This window comes from Oenanthe melanoleuca, chromosome 14 (assembly GCF_029582105.1).
Source record: "Oenanthe melanoleuca isolate GR-GAL-2019-014 chromosome 14, OMel1.0, whole genome shotgun sequence".
NCBI lineage: Eukaryota > Metazoa > Chordata > Aves > Passeriformes > Muscicapidae > Oenanthe > Oenanthe melanoleuca.
The window spans coordinates 10,254,385-10,275,472 of NC_079348.1; the positions used below are offsets into that span (position 1 = coordinate 10,254,385).

At 41.5% G+C, this 21,088-nt stretch overlaps 1 protein-coding gene across 1 annotated transcript in view; it reads left to right on the top strand.

The window, feature by feature from the left end:
* The first annotated feature begins 397 nt into the window (after positions 1 to 397).
* The window catches only part of GRIN2A (glutamate ionotropic receptor NMDA type subunit 2A), a 159,553-nt gene continuing 138,862 nt past the window's right edge, over positions 398 to 21,088 (top strand). The window contains exons 1-3 of the mRNA XM_056503122.1: positions 398 to 875; positions 1,644 to 1,887; positions 3,314 to 3,736. Coding sequence (XP_056359097.1) covers positions 3,332 to 3,736 — 405 coding nt within the window. The 5' untranslated portion in view covers positions 398 to 875; positions 1,644 to 1,887; positions 3,314 to 3,331. The remainder of the gene's footprint in view (positions 876 to 1,643; positions 1,888 to 3,313; positions 3,737 to 21,088) is intronic.

A 21,088-nucleotide genomic window follows, 5' to 3' on the forward strand; every position in this document is an offset into this window, starting at 1 on the left:
CTTTTTTGTGATATTTGACTGCTGTCTGGAGCTTTTAGGGCTGCTTTTAGTTGTGTAAGCTGCTGCTCCACATTCATTCCCCTGAACCCCACGGCAGGGATTTGTGGTTGACATCCCCTGCATCAAGGGAAAGGAGAACACTCTGGGGTTTCCCGGGCTACCAACCTTTCGCTGGGGATGTAACTGCGGGGAGAGCGCTCGAGTTTGCCGCTCCTGTGCCCCAAGCCCGGTGATCTCGCCGTTCCCCAGATCTGACACCCCCTCCCCCGATTGCCTGCGTCTGACTCATTCGCTGGTGCTTGTGCAAGCAGAGCGGGGCGGGGGGGGTGGAGTGGGGGAGAAGCCTTCAAAGTACCGGCGGCTGGTGTCGGTGTGACAGGGCGGCCGTGAGCTGCGCCCCTGCAAGGGCGGCGGTGCCGGGGGCGGCGGAGCGGAGCGCGCCCGCAGCGCCGCGCAGGCGGCCCCGGGCGGAGCCCGCACCTCCCGGACTCCTGCCGCCAGTGCCCGCCGCTTCGGGGAGCCGCGAGCAGCGCGGGGGCTCCGCGCCTGCCGTCCTGGGGAACTGCTGCGGCAGCATCGCAGTTAAATAAAGGGAAGAGAAAAAAAATAATTAAATAAAAATAAAATGAAGACGCTTAAATGCCTCCTCTCAAAAGTAAAGAGCGAATCTCAGTTGCAATGGCTCTGCTAAAACTTGATCATGCGGGATTTCAAGCGATAAAGAGCTGCCGGGCTGCTATTTACTGCGGTGGGAACAAGTTACAGGATGAAATCCAGGCGTTGAGGAACCTATTTTCCACTTCATTGTTCGCAAAGGAATCTACTGAAATGACTTTGAGAATCTTTAAGCTGGAACTATGTGGAGGGAGAATGCAGTAAGTATGGGCTTTGCGGGGAGCCGGGCTCGCCCGGCGCCGGGGCGGGGGCGCGGAGCCCCGGGTGAGCGCAGGGCTCCCGGCGGTGCCGGCTCCGAGTCCCCCGCCAGCCCCGGGGCCGGCTCGGGAATGCCGCCTGCTTTTCCTGGCGCGCCAGCGTCCTACATAGAGCCGGGGGTGCTTGAAGAACTGTCTTCATGCATATTTACTGGGAACTGTGAATGAAAAATACAGAGTAATCAAGCTTTCCGTGGCGGGCTCTGCTATAGTGTCTCCCTGGGTTTGTTTATGGTAAATTGGGATGAAGCTGTTCTGTTTCAGGAGCGAAAGGAGCTTTATCCCACACCGCTTAGCTGTGCTCCAGGTTATGCTTGTTTTGAACCTGCCAAGAAAACTCCTGCCCTTGGTCATGTTAATTAGTTTGCTTCTAGCTGCGCTTTCCAGGTTGGATGTCTCTTCCCTTGGAGCGCAGACCCGTCCATCTCACTTGGAAGCGAACGGGCAGTTGGGAGCCCAGGATTTTCCTGACCTGGATAAGATGAGGGACGTATCCCGGACAGCTGAGGGCTCACGGAGCTGCTTTTAGCAAAGAGCTGGAATCTAAGTGAAGGGGGGGAACTTTTGAGTGTAGTCACTTTATCTCCACTCACACACCACACCGATTGAAGTATATTTGTTTTTCTCCTGTCAAACCTGCAACCCGACTAACGGCTTCTCCTCGTCTCCTCTTCTCCCCTCGCTGTCCCGTCCCGTCCCCCCCGTGTCCAGCCCCCCCTTGCCTGTCTCCCTGTCCACCTAGCTGCCCTCCCGGGATGCGATGTCGCTCGCAGGCTGCGGCGAGGATCACGCGTGCGGCCAGCGGCGCGGCGGCCGCCCTTGAGCCCGGGCAGCGAGGGGCACGACATGCCCGCGGTCGCGACATGTCCTGCAGCGACACCGACAGCAGCACCGGCACCTCCGGCAGCACCGGCACCTCCGGCAGCCGCCGCCGCTCCGTCTCCTGAGGCGCTGGGTACGTGCGGCCCCGCGCCCGCAGGGGGCGCCCTCGCGCCGCGGCCGGCCCGGCGGGGCGCGCTCCCGGGGCGCGCTCCCGCGGCGAGCAGCGTGCCGTGCCCGCGGGGGCTCGCAGCGGGCTGGGGACCCTGAGCCTTCCTCGGGCTCGGGGGGAGCCGGGGCACTTCAGTTTGCTCGGTGGGAGCCTGGCCCGCAGCGGATCAGCCAGCGCAGCGGCACCCAGGTGCAGTTAAATGCTCTGTCCGGTGCTCGTCTCGCTGTGTGCCCCGAAAGGAGGCGGTGATGCTGCGAGCCCGTGTCGGACTGTGTGTTCCAGCAGCAGACGGCTCTGGCTGAGGATGGAGATAGGGCTGGCAGATGAGAGGGGGAGATCTGAAAAATGCCACCCCTGATTGGACAGCCCCGCTTGTGTGTTCTGCGTGACGCTTTGCAACAAGCTTGGCTTTATGTGGCACAGGGACTCCCGTCCTGCAGCCAGCAGAGAGCCAGTTATGGGGGTGGAAATACCCCGGGGCACAGAAACAGGGGGAGATCTTGCAGAGTCAGACCTGCTCTCCTTCTCCCTCCTTCAGATAGTTCAGATCCCTTCCGTGGCTCATCTCTCTCCCCATCCTACTCCGTCTGTATTCAGCCCCCTGCAGAGATTCAGTGACGACATGAGGTAACCAATGCAGTGATGCTCATTTATGGAACACCTCCCCTTCAACTCTAGGGACAACTTTGTGTGTCCGAGATCAGCACTTCTGAGATGCTCAAGTTCTGAATGCTGCATGAGAGGACAGAAAAGAATTAAGATAGAATATCGTGCTTTTGAATCTGTTCCAGAAATGCAGTAGGATTCCTTAAGCAGCGGCTGCCTAGGAGAGATCTTCAGAAATAAAACAGCATGGGTTTGGGATGCTGTGAGGTGTAAGGAGTATGTGGACTGGGGTTTCCAGCAGACCTCTGGCTCACTTCTCTCATTTTGAGCTGTTAGACCATGACTAAAGTTTAAATAGATGTTCAGGATGAAGGAAAATATCCTGGATGGAAAAAGATTTCTTCTACTTATTTTAGCACAGCAAGGTTAAAGAGAAGGATGATAATATCTTTTTTTTTTTTTTTTTTTTTTTTTTTAAATAATGCCAGTCATTTTATATTTGTCAGCTATCCAGGAAGAATGTTAATAAGTTTTTTTTCTCTGAACTTTGGCTACAGTTTTTGCCTTGCTTGTGGAAGACTAGCTGTAATACAGTCTTTATCAAGCCAAGTTTTTGATGGGATATAAGAGGCTTGACTTGGAACTAAGGTGAAGGATGCATTATAAAAAGCTGCTAAATTTTGCATTATGCCCAGAAGCTTTCTGTTTAAAACCTTCTTTGAAGATATACAGTATATATATATTTTCTCTATGTTCTTCTTATACATTGTGATCGCTTTTACAGGGGATAAAGCTGGCAAAGATGAGGAAAATTGGCTGTGCTCTCCTGGTACTCCAAGCTCTTCTGGCACCTTTGGATCTTGTTCGTGGAGCAGAGAAAAACTATCCCATCCTGAACATTGCAGTGATTCTGGGAAGGACCAAGTATATAACGGAGAGAGATATCAGAGCTCTCTGGACCCGGGAAATGTCAGCAGACCTGACTGTTGATATCAATGTAGTGACCCTTCTTGTGAACCAGACTGACCCCAAGAGCATCATAACACACGTTTGTGACTTGATGTCAGGCACCAAGATCCATGGAGTGGTTTTTGGAGATGACACTGATCAGGAGGCAGTAGCTCAGATTTTGGATTTTATTTCATCTCAGACTTCTATTCCAATTCTTGGAATTCATGGCGGGGCCTCCATGATAATGGCAGATAAGGTAGGAAAATTTATTAAGAGCTCTTGCTATTATAATATACTTCATTGTGTTGGTCTCTATCATGAATAATTGCTACAAGTGGTTAAAAAAAGATGCTCTTAATGGTACTTAAAAAGAAACAAAGTATGTATAATGGTGTCTTTCTTGATGGGTCATTAAATATGCAGAAATATTTTGGGGCTCGTGCCTGAAATTCAACTTTCTAACACTATAAAAGCAGCTCTAATGAGATATTACTCTTCAGCACATGGAATGATGGTCAGTTAGAAAACTTCAATAGCTAATATGATCAATAAATGTAAAAACAGCCTCATAATAGTAGGTTCATAACATGATTTTGAGGATAAGATGTAAAACTATAAGCAGATGTTCTGTGATGCTTATAAGAAATAGCAAGCAATACACCTGAATGGGTGTATTTGGGTGTAACAGTAATAATAGGACAATAATAAGCCAGGCTTTAGTGATCCACTAGTGTCTGAATTAAGTAGTCTTGCACACTTGAACCAACTGCTTTCCATAGATTTATGGAATTAGATTTTTTTTTTTTTTTAACTGGATGCTTCTGCTTTCCTACTGTAGTTCATGAAAATCCAGTAAGGGGTTGTCTGAAATATGGAGATAATGACAAATGGTTTTATTGGGAAACATATTTTTATGTAATCTGTTGTGAGACTGGAAGAGCAGAAGTGACTCATGTCTCAAGTTCCTTAGCATTGTAACAATTTTTAAGAACTCCTTGCTGGCACTGCAGCATTGATGATGTGAGGTGATCACTGTTTCTGAAACAGGCACTTAGTGCAGGGCTGAGCTCTGCTGGGGACTCTGCCTTGCCTGAAAGTCAGAGGAGCTCCCACGGGGGTGTAAGAGAGGAGAGCTCAAAGAGAGAGTGCAGATGTGGGCAGTCACTGGTTTGCCAGCTCATGAGGATCTTTAATGTTAATTGTAACTTATTTTCTGATATTTCCATACTCTAGGGTTTCTTATTCATTGACTATTATTATTTCTTAGGAGTCACTTTTGAATACTAAAGGGCTCTCTGAACACATCTGAAAAGGAAGTGGTCCAGATATATTATTTTTGTGAAGTAAGGGGGGAAAAGAAGCAGGATTAGTAATGATTGAGGGATCAGCTTTGAACTTTGGAAACTTTTTACCTCTGGAAAAGACTTCTTTTCCGTTGGGATAAGCGGTCTGTTTCTCCTGGTATTCTGAATGATCTTCCTTTAGAACGTGTCATACAAGGGGAGGGCAGTAAGTACTGAATTATAGCAGGGATCATACAATTATGGTTTTGACATCTTGATTTATTCAGAAAGATCATTACAGTCAGTGCTGCTATGTTAACTGCAATTGCAGTGACCAAACTACAGAGGCAGTTATTTTATGAGCTTTTAAATTACAGTGCAGATTTACTTGTCTTTTAAAGCTGGGTTTATATGTGTTTAGTGCCTCCATTTGATACATATTTCACTTAACTGTCTCTGCCAGTGCAAGAGCACTTGAACATCCCAGCCAGGGCTAAGTGATGAAACAGTGGAAGAAATCCTTACAGAATCATCTTCACTCTCGGTAGCAAATGCAGGATGTTACTGCTACAGATCTATTTTTGCTTTTATATAAGAGCCTCTAGAAAATGAAACAGTCTATTTTTTTTTTGTCTCAGTAAATTACTACTATTTTCACTGTATGCTAATATTATCATTATTGTATCACTGTCTTTTATCAAAGTTTAATTAGCAAACTTTCTTGCTGAAATTTAGCTTCTAAGATTTCCATTTGGGAAATCAAAATTGTCTTTTGTGTGTTAAAACAATCTAACAGAGCAGCCTTCAGTAGCTTGAATTGGCTGAAGGAATTGTTTGTTCATGGAACTAATATTGCCTTAATTTTTAACCTGACCTTTGCAGTGTGCAAAGTCTTGCAACGGGGTTTGGAACATTGCAGTAATGAGACTTGCATGTGTCACTCAATTAACCATTCATTTAGGAATGAATTCCTGGGAGATGAAGTTGAAATTCACAGTGCTGTCATAAAGGCGGGGAGATGAAATCTGAGGGAGAAGGATTGCAAATGTGAAATCTTTCAAGTTGCTGTCAGGATTTTAGCTGGCGCACAAAGGTGTTGGCTGACTTGTGAAGATTATTGTAAGTCTCCTGCTTTATCACATGCATTGAGATGCCTGGCTATGCAAAAGGTGCCTTGTCCCACTCCTGCTTGTGGATGTAGTGATCTGGCACTCTAATAAAGCCATTTCATTTATGTCCTTATTGAATGAGTTCTGTGCCAGGTGATTGTTATGTGATGCTGAACTCAACTGAACTGAGGGCACAGAAATGAGAACTCATCTATAATGCTCTATACTGCTGAAAACTGAATGACTCAGAGGAGATAAGCTACCATATTCTCCATGGCTAATAAATATTATGTCAATGTGAATCTTGACTGAAGAGCCGTATCTGTTAAAAAAAAAAAAAAAAAAAAAGTTGTTCTGTATTTCTAAGGATGAGGAATGGCCACATTTGGAGTTTGCAGTGATTAATGCAGGACATACAGCTTTTGAAGCACTGAGTCCCTGTCTAAACATCTGGGGTGAGTGGTGTGTTGTCTAGACTGCCTCCTTCTCCAGCCCAGCTCTGCTCCAGTTTGCTCAGAGTTTGCCTGCATCATCTGAGCAGAGATTCTGCATGATTCAGACATGGAAAATAGACAGGCATGTGAAGCCAACCCAACCAGAATGTTTTCTGAACCTCGCTGATCTATTTTCACCTGACATCAGCTGTCCAAACCCGACCAACACACCAATGGGACACCTGGGGGTGTATGGCACTTACCTGATCCTGACTGTGCTGCAGAGATACCCTTTGGACAGTGCCACATGCTCTGCTCCAGCTGGCTTTATCACCTGCTCTTGGCAGGAGCTCTCCTGCCAATGAACTGCTCCTTGGCTTTGTCCCCAGTTCTGCCATGCACTTCAAACATATTCAGATGTGGGACAGTCTACTGAAACAAGATGAGAATTGTCTGGGGCATCTGTGCCAGCCTGCTGTGCATCAGCATCCCTTGGAGGATGCTGAAAACAGGCTGGCTGTTTATTCATCTTGTATCTCTTGACATTTGAGACATCTCAACACAAACATTACTTAGGAACTGTTTTCTGACTTGAGCATTTGGTTTTAAACATAGTTACCTTTGTTTCACCACATGCTATGATTATAATGATAGCATTTGTGATACTTTTTTATAAAACAGAATATCATGGTTAGTTCTGTGTCAATGTCAATATCCCTATGTATTGTAAATATGTCCAGGAATGTTTAGTGTCTTTGAGCCATACTGCTTTTGCATACTGCAAACCTAAATCCTTCTAGAAGTCTTTCTGAAAGATGTAATTTGAGGCATTTTACTCTTGTGGAAGCACTCACAGTTATAACATAGTCAAGAAGTGTTAAAGGTGGAGGGTAATTTTCCAGAAAGGCTATCATAAAGTGATACTTCTTGAAACAGGTCTGGAAATGTTATGCAAAATAATTAACTGCTTTTCCAAAAGGTAAGTACTACATATTATTGCATAATGATTCTATGAGAGCCCTGGAGGTTAGACAGGATTGCTGGAGGCTGTCTAACCCAGCCCTAACTCTGTGACGAGCTAATACTGGAATCAGATCATCCAGTCAAGTTTTGTATATCTTCCTGGAAGTAGATATCACAACCTCTCTGGGCAATCTGTTTCAGTAATTAACCTCTCTCACCATGCAAATGTTTTCCTTTTATCTTATTAGAATTTCCCTTGATACCACAGACTTTGGTTCTTTTGCTGTGAATGAGTCCAGCTCTGTGTCAGTGCAGTCGTAGGCTGCAATTCCAGTGCTCTTACCTGTTCCTTTCCTGGGGAAAAGGTTCCTTCAGCCCTTACTTGCACTCGCAGTCCTTTGGACTTGCTTGGTGTATGGAGAGACCCCAGACAGGACAGGGGATGCAGATAGGGCCTGGTGAGTCCTGCGAGGGGAGCAGTGCCTCCCTGGAGCAGCTGCTGTGCCGCAGCTGCCGAAAGGGAGCACTGCTGGCTCATGTGCAGCCCATCCCACGGACCCGTGCCCGGAGCACCGCCGGGACAGGGCGGAAACACGGCGTCAATTGCTCATAGGCACCGAGTGAAACTGTGCTTTGAAACCTTTCATTCTTTTGGTGGTGATACTTCAGAGAAATTCTTGCAGATGTTGACATTACTTTTCATTTTCTCCTCATTATAGCTATAGCTGGAATTTCTCTGTTTTAGCTGTTTTGAGAGGCAAAAAACTGTGCTGCACTTGTGCAAAGCAGAACTCTAAGCAGCTGTGGTTAGAGCCCACCGAGACTTCTGGCTCTGGAGCATTTATGCTCCACTACCTCTACCCAAATTTGTTGATGATCCTAAAGTTCTTCCACACATCCTCCAGCTTCTTTCCCGAATGTCTCCATGGGCAGTGATCCTCTAAAGGACCAGAAAGGCTCAAAAAGCCACACTTAACTTTTGTAACTGTGCTTCAACTCTTAATGCTTTCAAAATTGTTTGATGGATGGCAGGGGGGTGTTGTATTTGTTTTTTATTGTAGAATCTTTGCTGGAGGTCATACATGGAATGTGCTCATTAATTCATATGTGTGCCATATGCATACGTAGATTTCTGTCCAGCCTGTTTAGCTGGCTTGTAAAAGTAGTTCTGTGTTTCATCATAGAAAATGTGAATTTGCAACTTTTTATTCCTGCCCTTGCTGGTGGCTGATATGTATGGCATTATATGTCTGAGCATGATATTCACTTTGGCTTTGTTACTGTAAAAGACTGGGAGATTAAACCATAGGTTAATAAATACTTTAGAGCAAAAATATCAGTATTCATATAACTGCTGTTTCAGGTCTAGACATAGTAGCTTGCACTACTACATAGTCTGTTGCACACAATTTTTTCACGTTCTGACTTATTTAAAGAAGCAATTGAATTGGATTTTCTTTCCTTCTAGCTGTATGAAGACCACAATAGGAAGAATAACCTTCAGATATTCTAATTTTTATTTTGAGCTGTAACAGAAATGTAGCACTGAACTCTTTGCAGATCTGTGTTTAATTGTCCATATCTGTGCAAGCCAGTCTGTATGTATGTTTGAGAAAGTCTTGCACATCCATAAGATTTTTAGACCTAGAATGTAATCTGTGGTAGTACTTTTTGCACACACATCTGTAATCAGTGGTATTAAATGGTTAAAAACGTGCTGGGATTTGTCCTGCTGAGTGAATGAAGTGAGTGGATGCAATACTGGTGTTTTTCCTCCTCAGGAGGCAGTGCTGTGCCAGGGTGAGGTGGCTGGGATAGAGCCTGCTGGTTTACACATTGCTGTTCCTGTACTGGCACGGCTGGGAGTGTTTGCTGCTTTCAGCTGGGTCTTGGAACTCACAGGAGCATTATATTAATGATGTGAGCTTTGCTTTCTTGCTCTCTGTCTCCCACTCCTTTCTCTAAAGGGTTTTCCTGCCAGTTTCTGAGGTGATTATATAATTCCTCATTCTCTTGTCCACCTAAGTTTATCCTTCTTAATTCAGTGAAGGAAAACATGGATGAATTTCTGGAATACTGCAAGAGTAGACTTGAACTGTCATTCTTATGGAGCTCAAGGGAGGGATATTTAGTATATTTTTCCAAAGTAGAAGGAAGGTAGTTTTGAAAAGATTAGGAAATTTGGTAACTAATGAGCAGGTTGTAGGAAATGGAAGTCTTCTTGAGTTTGCTTGATTTTTCATGCAGTTTAGGTGTGGGTAAGTTCCTAATATTTTAGTATGCTTAAATTTACAGCTGCAGCTGACCTGAGAGTGCAGGCTTAGTTTTTACACATCACTCATTTAGGAGAGAGGAGTGTTTGGCTTCAGTTTAGTCCTTTGCAGTAAGCTATATATTTTCATCTCAAAGGTGCTGTTTTCTTTCTCTTCAGACTCTTCTTATAGTTCTTGTAAATAGAAATCCTTAAGTATCTTTATTTTGAGCAAGAACATCTTAAAACTGCTAGCAAATCCCTGTTGTACATCACCCATGCATTCCCTCCAAACTATTGCCTGCTTATGGGTAATTACAGCACAGCAGACTCCTGGGCTGTGAAAGTAGGACACAAGACCTTCAGCATGATTTTCTCCTTGCAGAAATTCCTTTGGAATTTTTTTCCCAAGAACATTCTCAAATACAAAATTAAAAATTATTTATTTTAAGCTATAAAATAATTATAGACCATTACAAAATACATAGTAAGTTTCTGGCAATCTGAATATATCCAGAGAATATACCTGAAAGTATAAAATTATGCAGTGTACAAAACAGAAGAGCTTTGATATAATGTCAAACACATTTTCTTGTGTTTCATCTATTAATTATTTTTGAGGATGCTTAGATTATTTGAATAGACAGTTCATTAGTGTGTTTTGTCACTTATTTGAACTAACAATTTAATTTGAATAATTTAATTATAATTTTTTTTTGATCTTGCTTGGAAGACTGTGGGACAGATCTGCCTACATGGCGATGGTACTAAGGGCTTTATTTCGATGCACAGAAAATCTTTGCAGGCTGTAGCTTTTATTTTTTACAAATCTGTGGTCATCTGGTTTGTGTGTACTCTTTCTCTTCCCCTCTTCCCTCCTCCTTCCTCCTCTACTCTTCCCTGGAGCTATGAAGTTGTGTGGATTTTACTGAGGGAGCCCAGCCTGGATTGTCTCCATACCATCTGTCACCATATTTTGTTTAAATCCTTGAGATATTTTCTTCTGTACTTCACTGAAATAAATACATAAAGCTGCTGCAGCATCATTGGCTATTTATATTAGATTTAGACTTAATGTCCTTAGGAGAAAACCCCTGTGCTTGCAATTGAGGTGCATAAGCTGGAGGCACAGTTTGTAAAACTGCATGTGGTTTAATTCTCTGAGTGCAGAGCTCCAGTTCTGCAGTGTGCTCACCCCCCAGGCCCCTCTGGCTTCTCCAGGGAAACACCCAGCTGGGGCTCTCATGGCCTTGGGGAGACTGCTGCTCATGGGTTATGGTCTGGTCTCCCCACTCTTTCAAGGAAAATATTTCGTGCCCTTCAGTAAAAGCAGGATGTAGCTTCCTCTGTCCTGAAACTTGATATTCTGGGTCAGGCAAAAGGTGAAACTTGCAGGCTCTGTGAAACCAGAACGGGAAATAAAATTGGTTAGTTAGGAAGGGGAATGTTTTGGAGAGAAATTGAAGTGTGCAGAAGAAATGTAGTATAAAAGCTGAACAGCCAACAGGAAAATGAGTTTTGCTGATATGGAAATGTGATATTCCAAGTTGCTGATGGAGGTTGGTTGGTGCCCAGCAGCTGTAAGTTTATGATATGCAGTTAATATTGTCTCCTTTCCCTATACAAATTTCTTCTGTACATTCCATACACATGAAGCTTAAATGGCCAAAACACCCTCAGTATTTGGAGGGAGGAGGAGGAGGTTCCAGATGTACAAGTTGTCTCTTATTTGGGGAATAGCAAAATTCCTCTGGAGAAAGTTCTGTCCTTTCTGGGACTCACCCATGAGGGCTCCTGGGCTGAGGGGTAAATGGGATTCCCTGATCGACCTTTGTGAATTATTTAAACCTCTTGAAAAAGGGAGTTTCTAGTCCAAATTTTTGAGCAAGTTTTTATTTGCATACTAATTCTTTCAGCTTCACTTGTGGATTAAAGAAATCATTCATAAATGTATATATGTAGATGAATTGTGATGATTCTGTTTTCTTTTTTGACAGCTACAGAGACTTGACTAAAATTAGGAAATCCAGTAATATATGTGAGGTCAGACTGGTCATAAACCTCTAGAGCATGGTAGTAATTCCATTTGGTTGTACATTGGTGAATCTTGCTTAGCAGATGAACATGTTTTTGGACAGGGGTGAATTCAAAGCAGAGGTACACTTCCTTCTGGCTGTAACACATCAAAGGGCTCTGGATTAGATTTGACTAAAACACTGTAATATTCTGCATACAGCTCAAAAACAATCTCAATTTCTTCTGTGCAACATCCTCTGTTTTGTATGTGGGCTTGATCAGCCCTGAGAAATCTAGGTCTGTATTTTTGGTATACATGGAGGTTCTTCTCCCTGCTTTCTGCTGGACTCCCTTGCTGAAGGTGGAGAAGGAAGGGTGAGAGCAAAACGGGCTAATCTTCCACACTTTTAATCTTTTTCAAGCACATTGATTTACTTACTCCTTGGCAGGAGCCTGCAGGTGGGGGTGCTTTGGTGTGCTGCACTGGCTAACAGCAGTGTAATTTCCCAGTAGAAGCCATTTTGGAGTAGCTTGGGTAAAGTAGGTTTTTTTCAGATCAAGACTCTATATCTCCCATGCACTCCAAGGTGCATCCCTTGATTTGGGTTTTGAGTAAGATGTCTTGGAGAGTGTTTCATTACCACATGACTCTTCAGTCAGTGTTTTGGTCTTCCTGTCTCCATCATAGTTTGGGAAGGAATTTTCTTCTAGGCTTTTAATGAAGATAGGCTGAGCCATTTCCTTGTCACAAGTCCATTGCTGCAGCATGACTGAGAGCACCAGTGCTGGTCTTGCTCCATGGCCTCTGCTCAGTGTTTGTGGCTATTTATAACCTGCCTTTTGTGCATATTGCAGCAAGATATTTCTATAAACATCTTTCATTCAAAGGATTGCTGGGTGGAAAGCTGCTTATCTTCTCTTTTTTTTTTTTTTTTTTTTTTTTTTTTTTTTCCCTTTTCTTGATGGTGGTGATTTGTTTTTGGTGTCCTAACTTTTGTTTCAAGATTTCTGTAACTTTATTGACGGAAAGTTTTGCCTATTTGTGCTGAGCAGTTTGCCTTTCCACGTGACTAAATTAGCAATAGGATTGCTTTGTTTTCACTGCATTGATTTTGTGTCTACTGGAAACACACTGTGTTTATGCAGAACCACTATGAAAGAAGAAAGGGCAGGGATAGTATAGCCACCTTTCAGCTTGAAAAAATTTGCAACACAATTAGGTATGACAGAAAATAGAATTAAGGTAATCTGTTCTAAGTAACAAGTTGCTGTTAGGAGTTACAGAAACATATAATTACCAGACAAATTGCATGTTATTTTTTTATGTGTGAGGCTAATTAAGAGTTCTGAGTAAATTGTGTTGGCATAGGCATCAGAGCTATATGAAGTACCTAATTGGGACGAGATAAGGCTTGTGAATTCATCATAAGAAAACAGATGCCAGAATGATGAGAAGTGTCTGTATTCTAGTCAAGTACCATTTAGGGTGGTCTGGTTTATTTTCAGCCGTCACATTATTTTTGTAGGAAACAAGCTAACCCTGTCCTTTATTTTGTTTTGATCTGTTTGCCATCATCTCTTCTCTCCTTCATCTCCATTTAACTACTGTTATCTGCAAAGGCTGACATTGTTCCTTGACTATGTACCAACAAACTGGTATAGAGAAAAAGAAATATTGGCTTTCTTTACCCACTCTTAGACTTCATTTTCCTTACCCAGTCCATTGTCTGCTAACCTCCTTCACCCAAGAGCTGCTTCCAAACACCCTCCTCTGATGGGGCCTTCAGCTGCCCCCATCCATTTGCTATTCCACTTTATACTTGAGTGTCATGGTAGTTAGGATTTTTTTTTCATTTATTGCCTTAGTTCACTTCTAGCATAAGCAAAGGTAGGTAGCAGGGAATACACCTCTCTGCTTAAAATTCTGTATCCCTGAATTTTAGGAATACTGGGTCTCTTTCACTGTACACAGAGCACAGAAGATAGTTGGTAAAATTATCTTAATTGGAGCAAATAAAAATTACAAAGTAGAAACTATGAATTTAAGCCATACCTATTCCTGTTTAATAAGCAGGAAATAGAGGAAAGGAGTATAAATTGAACCAGGTGAACTAGAGCAGTGTTGGTAGGGAACTGATAAGAATGAACTTTGCTCATTTCCCACACTCTACTACATTCTTTTGAACTGTATAAAGTAGGTTATAGGCATGCAAAACCTTAGTTTTAAATAAGTTATGCAGAAAAAGCTCTCTATGTCAGCAAAGGCATTTCTTAAAGCTGAGGAGCAAAGTGCCACTAGGAAAAGACAGTGTGCAGGTCATATACAAGTCCAATGGTAAGCAAAAGTCACTGACTTTGGGGTGATTGATTTCATTGGGAAGGACAAAGAGCAAGTGCAAGGTAAGCAAATGCTTTAAATAATTAGTCCCTTAATGCTTATTTAATTGCTTTTCGTGAATATTTGAGTGCTGTCATGTAAAGAGATAATGAAGGGGGTTTTTCCTTTCTAATGAGGGGCTTAATATGTTCTTTATGTAACAGCCATAAAGATGCAGACATAGCCTTGTAATATCTGAGATGGAAAGGCCAAGCACACAATAGACTTAAAGAATTTTCTGCTTAGAAGAGCAGTGTCTAGTTAATGATTTGGTTTGTTAAGGGCTGCACTTGGGATGTTCCCTCTCATGATATACTGGATTGCTAGTGAAATACCCTGTTGGGGTATTTCTGGTTGGTTTTATTTGAGTTAAACCTGATAACTTTCTTAAGCTTCATTTTGGTAGTTAGGTTTCTGCCTTACTGGGTCATTTTGAGGTTTCATTTGCATATTCTACCCAGTTAAAAATTCTGGTATTAAGGTAGTTTTTCTAATTCAGCTCAGATGGTGGAATATCTTCCTTCTTAATAAACATTCTAGTTGGTATTAAAAATTCTCCTTCCCTTAGTTTCTTTGAAAATCAAGTATGTACAGTAAGCTTGGCTCCCTATTGAGCTGGTTTAATCATCTGTTTTTTCCATCTGCAGAGAGCCAGTTCCCAAAGTAACTTCAAAAAGCCTTCCCTGAGTAAAAGCTTCCAGCTTTGGAGCAACAGAGATAACAGAAGTATGCTTATGCAACTGCTTGAAACCTCTGGCTATCTTGCCATGGAGAATACAACTGAATATTTCCCTCTATTATTCTGTTACTATAGACCTTAAATATTTGTAAGTGAGAGTTTTGCTGCCGCTTTGCTTTTGCCTCCCGTGGTGACTGCACAGTGTGATGTGTTACACAAGTGCACAGACATGGCATTTGCAGGCTCAAGGGGATCTCTGGTGCTCTGGGTCTTGAAGTGATCTCTCAACAAGAAAACAACCATAAAATTCAGCCTTGACTTAAATTGTGTGTAGACAAGCCTGGAGACTTGCAGCAGCAGCAAAGGCAGACTATTTGTAATATTTTAGATTTGTGCAGGGTTTAATCAAATGATGAAGAGGCTTCAAGTGAAATGGCTCCTGGGAGAGTGGTAACCTCCCTTCTTCATTTTTAAAATTTCCTATGTTGACATGTGTAATCTCTCAGTTGGCTGAAAATAGTCAATCCTCTGCCCAATATAGGTAGATAGATATGGGATGCATATCTTATATCTAATGGATATATCATGTTTTTGAGTGCAGTAACAAACTTAAAGTAGTTAAAATTGCCAGTGTTTGTGAGAATCTGCTTCATATTAAGGTCAGTGTAAGTAATTGTCTTTATTTCTGTTGTCTTCCTCATTAGTGACTGTTCCTTATTCCTGACAATCCAGTCCAGTGCTTGTCATCATGACTTTGGAGAAAAGCTGATTTTTAATTTTTTTTTTTTTTTTTTTTTGACAAAACTATCTGAAAATCAGTGTCTGGGATTTGTCCCAAATTAATTTCCTGTGGAGAGAAGAGTTATGAGTTTGGTTTCAGTACGACAATTCTTCTGGATTATAATATCTGTCAGTGGAAATGCTCTACTTTGGTTTTAACTGAAGCTATTTCAGATCTTAATTTTTGGCTTAATCAAATCCTTAGCACAAGCAAATCTAATTCTGGCATACTATTTCAATTGCACAGACTTTCATTTCTGACTAAGGATTGGAAGGATTAACCCAGATTTTAGCAGTTCTCTCCATGACTGGGTGGATAGGATTAAAAACTGTGCTGCTCACTGTGGCTTTTTATTCTCGTTTTTGATTAGTTATGTCTCTTGACCAGGGTGGGAAATTTTCTGAGGTTAAGACTGCTGCTAAAAGTATGGTGAATTTGCTGGATTGCATTGTATTTTGATTAAAAATATAGCCCAAACATGCTTTGCCTGTTTACAGGACCACAATTTATAGTTTAGTATATTCTAGATTAATTTTGTAGTTTGAAGTATTCATATATATATATATATATATATATATATATAGATAGATATGTATATATAAAATCTTTGAGGCTGTAGAAATACATATTTTAGGAAAAAATAATTGGGTAAAACAGGAATGGCATTAACAGGACCTAACTGTAACATCTTGTTAAGGACTGGCTGAATGCAGCAAAAGTTTTTTGGGCCAGGATGTTCCTGTATTTAATTTTTGTCAGTGCAGCTATTAGAAATATAGACAACTTCACTATGCAGGAAATAGAGAAATTTCTGGAATACTGTCTGCAATTAGTCTCCCACCTTCTAAAAAGCCTTGATCCTGTGATGAGCTTAGAAATTAGTTACTTCAGTGACCAGGGAGTGAAAGTCTTACCTCCAGGAAATGAGGCAAGTTGAATTTGTTTAATCTAGCAAAAATGAACCTGGGAGGGAGATATGGTGGCTAGATGCAGGAAGAAGAAAAACTGATTAAACAACATGAGTCAGACAACTGAAACTTAGGCGGGAAATTGAAAGTGGTGAATGGTGTTTAGATGGAAAATGAAGAAGCTCAGGAATGGTAAGGAGCTGGTTGGTGTTATGATGGAAACTGCTCGATGAAGATAGATGAGTATGTTTTTTCAGTGTGTTCTTTCTAATTCTACATTCTTCTTTACATTTACAGCAAGCTTGAGATTGGGAAAACCATACAGCACTATAATAACATTGCCTCCAAATCCAGTCAGGCTTATATAAATGTTAGGTTTGGTAAAGGTGAGGTGGAAGGAGTGGGATCCTGATGTACTTCTTACCAGACAGTCAAGGACTGTGCTCATCAGCCTTGGAAAGACTGGCCTTGGGATTCTTGTTAGAATATGGCAAGCTGTATTCTAAAAATTTTTGAAGCCTCATCTCCTAGAAAAGAACATAACATTTCCCCAGGAATTAAAAGTATTTTTACCTTTTTATGGGAAGCAGGAGAACTTGACTTTTCTTTGCCTATTTCTGCCTTTTTTGTATTTTGTTCTTTTGTGCCTCAGGCAGCAACAGAATTCTCAAGAGACACCTGATGAAGATGTACTCTCTACTTGGAAAAATGATGCTGTTTGCTGCTTGTCATCCTGGTTTGTTAGGGCAAAAGAGAACCCATTACCAGCCTGAAGCTACATGGCTGTAAGGTTGCAGTATCCATAACAGAGCCCTTGTGTGTTCCAGCCTGAGCTGGAAGTGATGTCTGCATGTCAGACATGCTGTGCACTGCTTTATAGCACCTAAATCTGTGGGCAGTCTGGGTTGCAGCTGGAAACCCAAAACAAGGCAGGTTTTTGATGTCTGTATGTCTGTGCTGGCATTTGTTGCTACTGCATGGAGGTATTTCTGTCTGTAAATAATCAGGTGTTCTAGCCCAACCGTTTTTGACACTGAAAATATCTTGATGAATATTTCGACTCTTCTTTAAAACTTTGTTTCATGGACTAAAATATTTTTTTGTTTTTCCTTTTGCTCTGGAGAAGGGATTTGTAGTGCCATGACATGTAGGGAATGTGCCATGGGCTAATACATATGTAGGGGATATAACAAGGTGATGATAATGTCATTATTTTAAGTAATCTAGTCAAGGGAGTAGAAATTGCTATATAAGTACAATGATATTTTCTTTTCACTACTGTCCTGAGGAAAGGAAGATTTCAGGTCTGTTCACATAGCTTGCAGAGCCTTCAGCTATGAAGGCTTCTTCAGAGGCAGCACACTTCATCTGGCCTTGTTGAGCAACTGGAGTGTCACTATCACTGAGAATTTGATTTTATTACTGAACAGCTTTTAAAAACGGCTACAGAAAGCAATGCTTTCCAGAATCTATAATTTTTCTGCAGATTCAAGCTGTGGAAGAATGTATTTTCAGTACCTGAGAGAAGCTCTCAGGTCATGATATACAGCAGAACATTTGGGAAGGAAGACTGTAAAACTTTAGTTATGCTGCACTATTTTCTTGCCATTTTTTGTGGCTGTGTTTAAAGAATTGAAATTACGTCCTTGCAAGAAAGGAATATTCTTCCTAAAACACTTTAATGAAGTGGGCAAAGTCTTTTATCTGATCATTTACTGTGGCTGGAGAGGAAGGTTAAAATGATGTGTTAAATAAAGCCACGTATGGTCTACAATACGTGGTTAGAACTGTTTGTATTTTTTTCCTCCAAAAAAGGTTGAACAGCAAATGGGATAAAATTCTGTTTCAAAGTGACCAAGCCTGTTTCTTCCCTGAAGCAATTCAGACTTTTTCCAGACTTCATTAATACTGGAATTCTAATCTCTTTAGCTCTTACAGCTGTTTCATTTTCAGGGACCTTCAGAGGCCAATTATTTTGTTAAAAAATGCTTATTAATGAAAATATGTTACCATGTAGAAAGAAAAGGCCAATGCAGATGAAAAAAAAAGTGCTTCAGAAAGTTTAAGGCCCTCCTAGCTGTGCTTTTGGGAGAGGAGAAGAAAAAAAAAATTGGAATAGCATAGTAGCATAGTTTGTTTTAGTGTTTTGAGTGTTTTTGTGATTTTTTTTTTTTTTTTTTTTTTTCCAGTGGGACTGGTGCAAAAGGGATACATCTGTTTCCTTGAACTAAAGTCATTAAACAAGAAGGTTTGAGGTGCTGGAAAAAGTTAGTGTGAGTCTCTCGCTGGGCACCAGTTTCTTACTGAAGCAGGTGCCTTAACCTCTGAGTTAGCAAAGGCACTGTGACTCAGTATTTCTGTTTTCATTGGTTTACTGATTTAACCTCTGAGTTAGCAAAGGCATTGTCACTCAGTATTTCTGTTTTCATTGGTTTACTGATTTAACCTCTGAATTAGCAAAGGCACTGTGACTCAGTATTTCTGTTTTCATTGGTTTACTGCTGAGTCCACGTGCAGAGTCACAACACAAAGTTGTGTTGCTAGCACAGCCAAAACTCCTGGAACTGCTTCCATGTCCACCAACAAAGGCATGTTTGGATTTGTTCTCCTCTTGTTTTTCAACTGAGGTTCCAATTTTTGGTTTTGAGAGGACCACATCTACTTTCAGCTTTATATTCATCAAGTCAGTTGTGTCTCGATTCCCCTGATCCCTCCCCCACGCTGCCACTGTCTCTCTGTTCCAGACCTACTTTGCTGGGAGAGTTTTGGAAAAGTATTCTGAGTTTAAGTTGTCTCTTCCATTTCTTTGCTCTTTTGCTGCATCTGATCTAGTCTGACTGGCACACAGAAGCCCTCAGGGCCTCAGATGAGTTGCCTATGGTTTGCCTCTGCTTTAAAAGTGAGAGTTGGCCTCCTGCCTCAGTTTCGTTGGAAATGCCTTGGAATGGCAGCTGTGCTTTGTCTGCTATTTTGGACAGAAAACTTGCAGAATTTGCCCCCTGTTTTTTCCAAAGTGAAGCTCAACCTGCTGCAAAGAGAGCAAAGCATTAAGAAACACCTAGCAAATCAGCAGATGAGCAGTCTGATATCTTAAGTTCAATGGTGTTTTTTGAAAAAGCTTCCATGCATTCATAATTGCTAATTTTAGTCCAAGTTAAACATGATATCAAAATCAGACCCTGATTTTTCAAAGTTGGTTGCTCTCATGTAAGCCTGTAAGTTTATGAGTAACTGAATGAATGGATATGCAGGAAAACTTGCAGTCCTGGAAGGACTTAATTACAATACAAGGCAGATACAAGTGTGTGAATAGCTGTTGCTCCCATATAAACAATTGACACGTCAGTTGCTTTCTTTGGTGTCATCTTCAATAGAAGTTTTTATTTTCTGCTCTTTAAGATGTGATTAATGAGCCTGTAAGTGATAAATTTACTCAAAAAGTGATGCTGGTGATGTCGAGGCGTTTCTGTGACAGGGAGGAATTTGAAAGGTTTCAGGTGTGACCCCTAGAAAAGGGTTCTGTGAACTTCTCTCCTCCAAGTACCAGGAGGTCTGAAGTTCAGGCTGAGACTTGGTCCACAGGATGGTAAATCTGCTTTCCCAAACTTCATCTGTGGTTAAAGAATAACAGCAGTTTTTGTTTTATCATTATTCCAGACATGGATGGCTGAACGGTGCTGCAGTTACCTTATTCCATGTACTCTCTGCCCAGACACAGCTTTTGTGTATACTGGTCATATTTTAGGGTTGAAACAGCAGACATTAGCAGACACCCAGATTTGGAAGGAGAGACTAGCTAAAGAGTTATGAGAAAATGGAGCAGAGGATGCTATTACTCAGGCTGTCAGAAAAATAGTTTCTGTAAATTATATTATTTTAGTCTTTTCAGGGGATGAGGGGAAAAGAATAAATGACCCAACATATTCCCACTCTGGCACTTACTTTTTCCATTTTCTCTTAGTCCAGTGACTAGTCTGTTATTTACCCTACCAGGTGTATGAAAATCTGTATTTTCCCGTGGCATGTTGTCATGTTAATTAAAATCCCACTGATCTCATTCTCTTTGGGAGCTGCCATGATGAAGTGTGAAGTGATGAACTGCAAAAAGCTTATCAGGTAAATAAGTTGGAAATCCCAAATGAGAACAAATGCCCTAACAAGGTACTGGGCTTGAATATTAATTTTGTTACCAACTACTCCCAGTAGACTTGTAATCCACTGGCTGTTCAAGTAACCTGATTTTTCAGGTCTGAATTATCAGTATGGCAACAAGTACCTATGAAATAACGTGTGAGTAACGAAATAGTCTTCTCTAATTTTTATTGGCCTTTCATTGTGGATAACAAATCTTTGATTGCTAGGAAGGACAAAACAATAAACCAGATAATGTTTATTAATTAGCTTAATTCATCATGTACAGACTTGCTTGTGCATTGAAAAGAAACGTAAAAAAACTTATTTTCTCTGAAGGGATACACTTTACTGGGGTAGATCACTTGGGTTGAGGTATATGCTGAAATATATCGAAGTGGTACCAGGATGGATGTAAGCTGTTCAGGAAGTGCTTGCATGCTCCTCTGTGAAAGAACTCTGCATGTTGCATTAATCCACTGTAAGTTAAACTGTAACTGTGCATGTCATTCAGAAAAGCAGAAAGTACTTGGAATCTTGAATGATGCTTTTCTTTTTAAATAATTTGTTCCTTTTATATTTGTAAGAGTATTCATCTCTGTGCCACTGGCCTGTGGATGACTAGAAATAAATCCCATTTCAGATCTCCAGTTATTATCCTTGCATAATTCCAGTT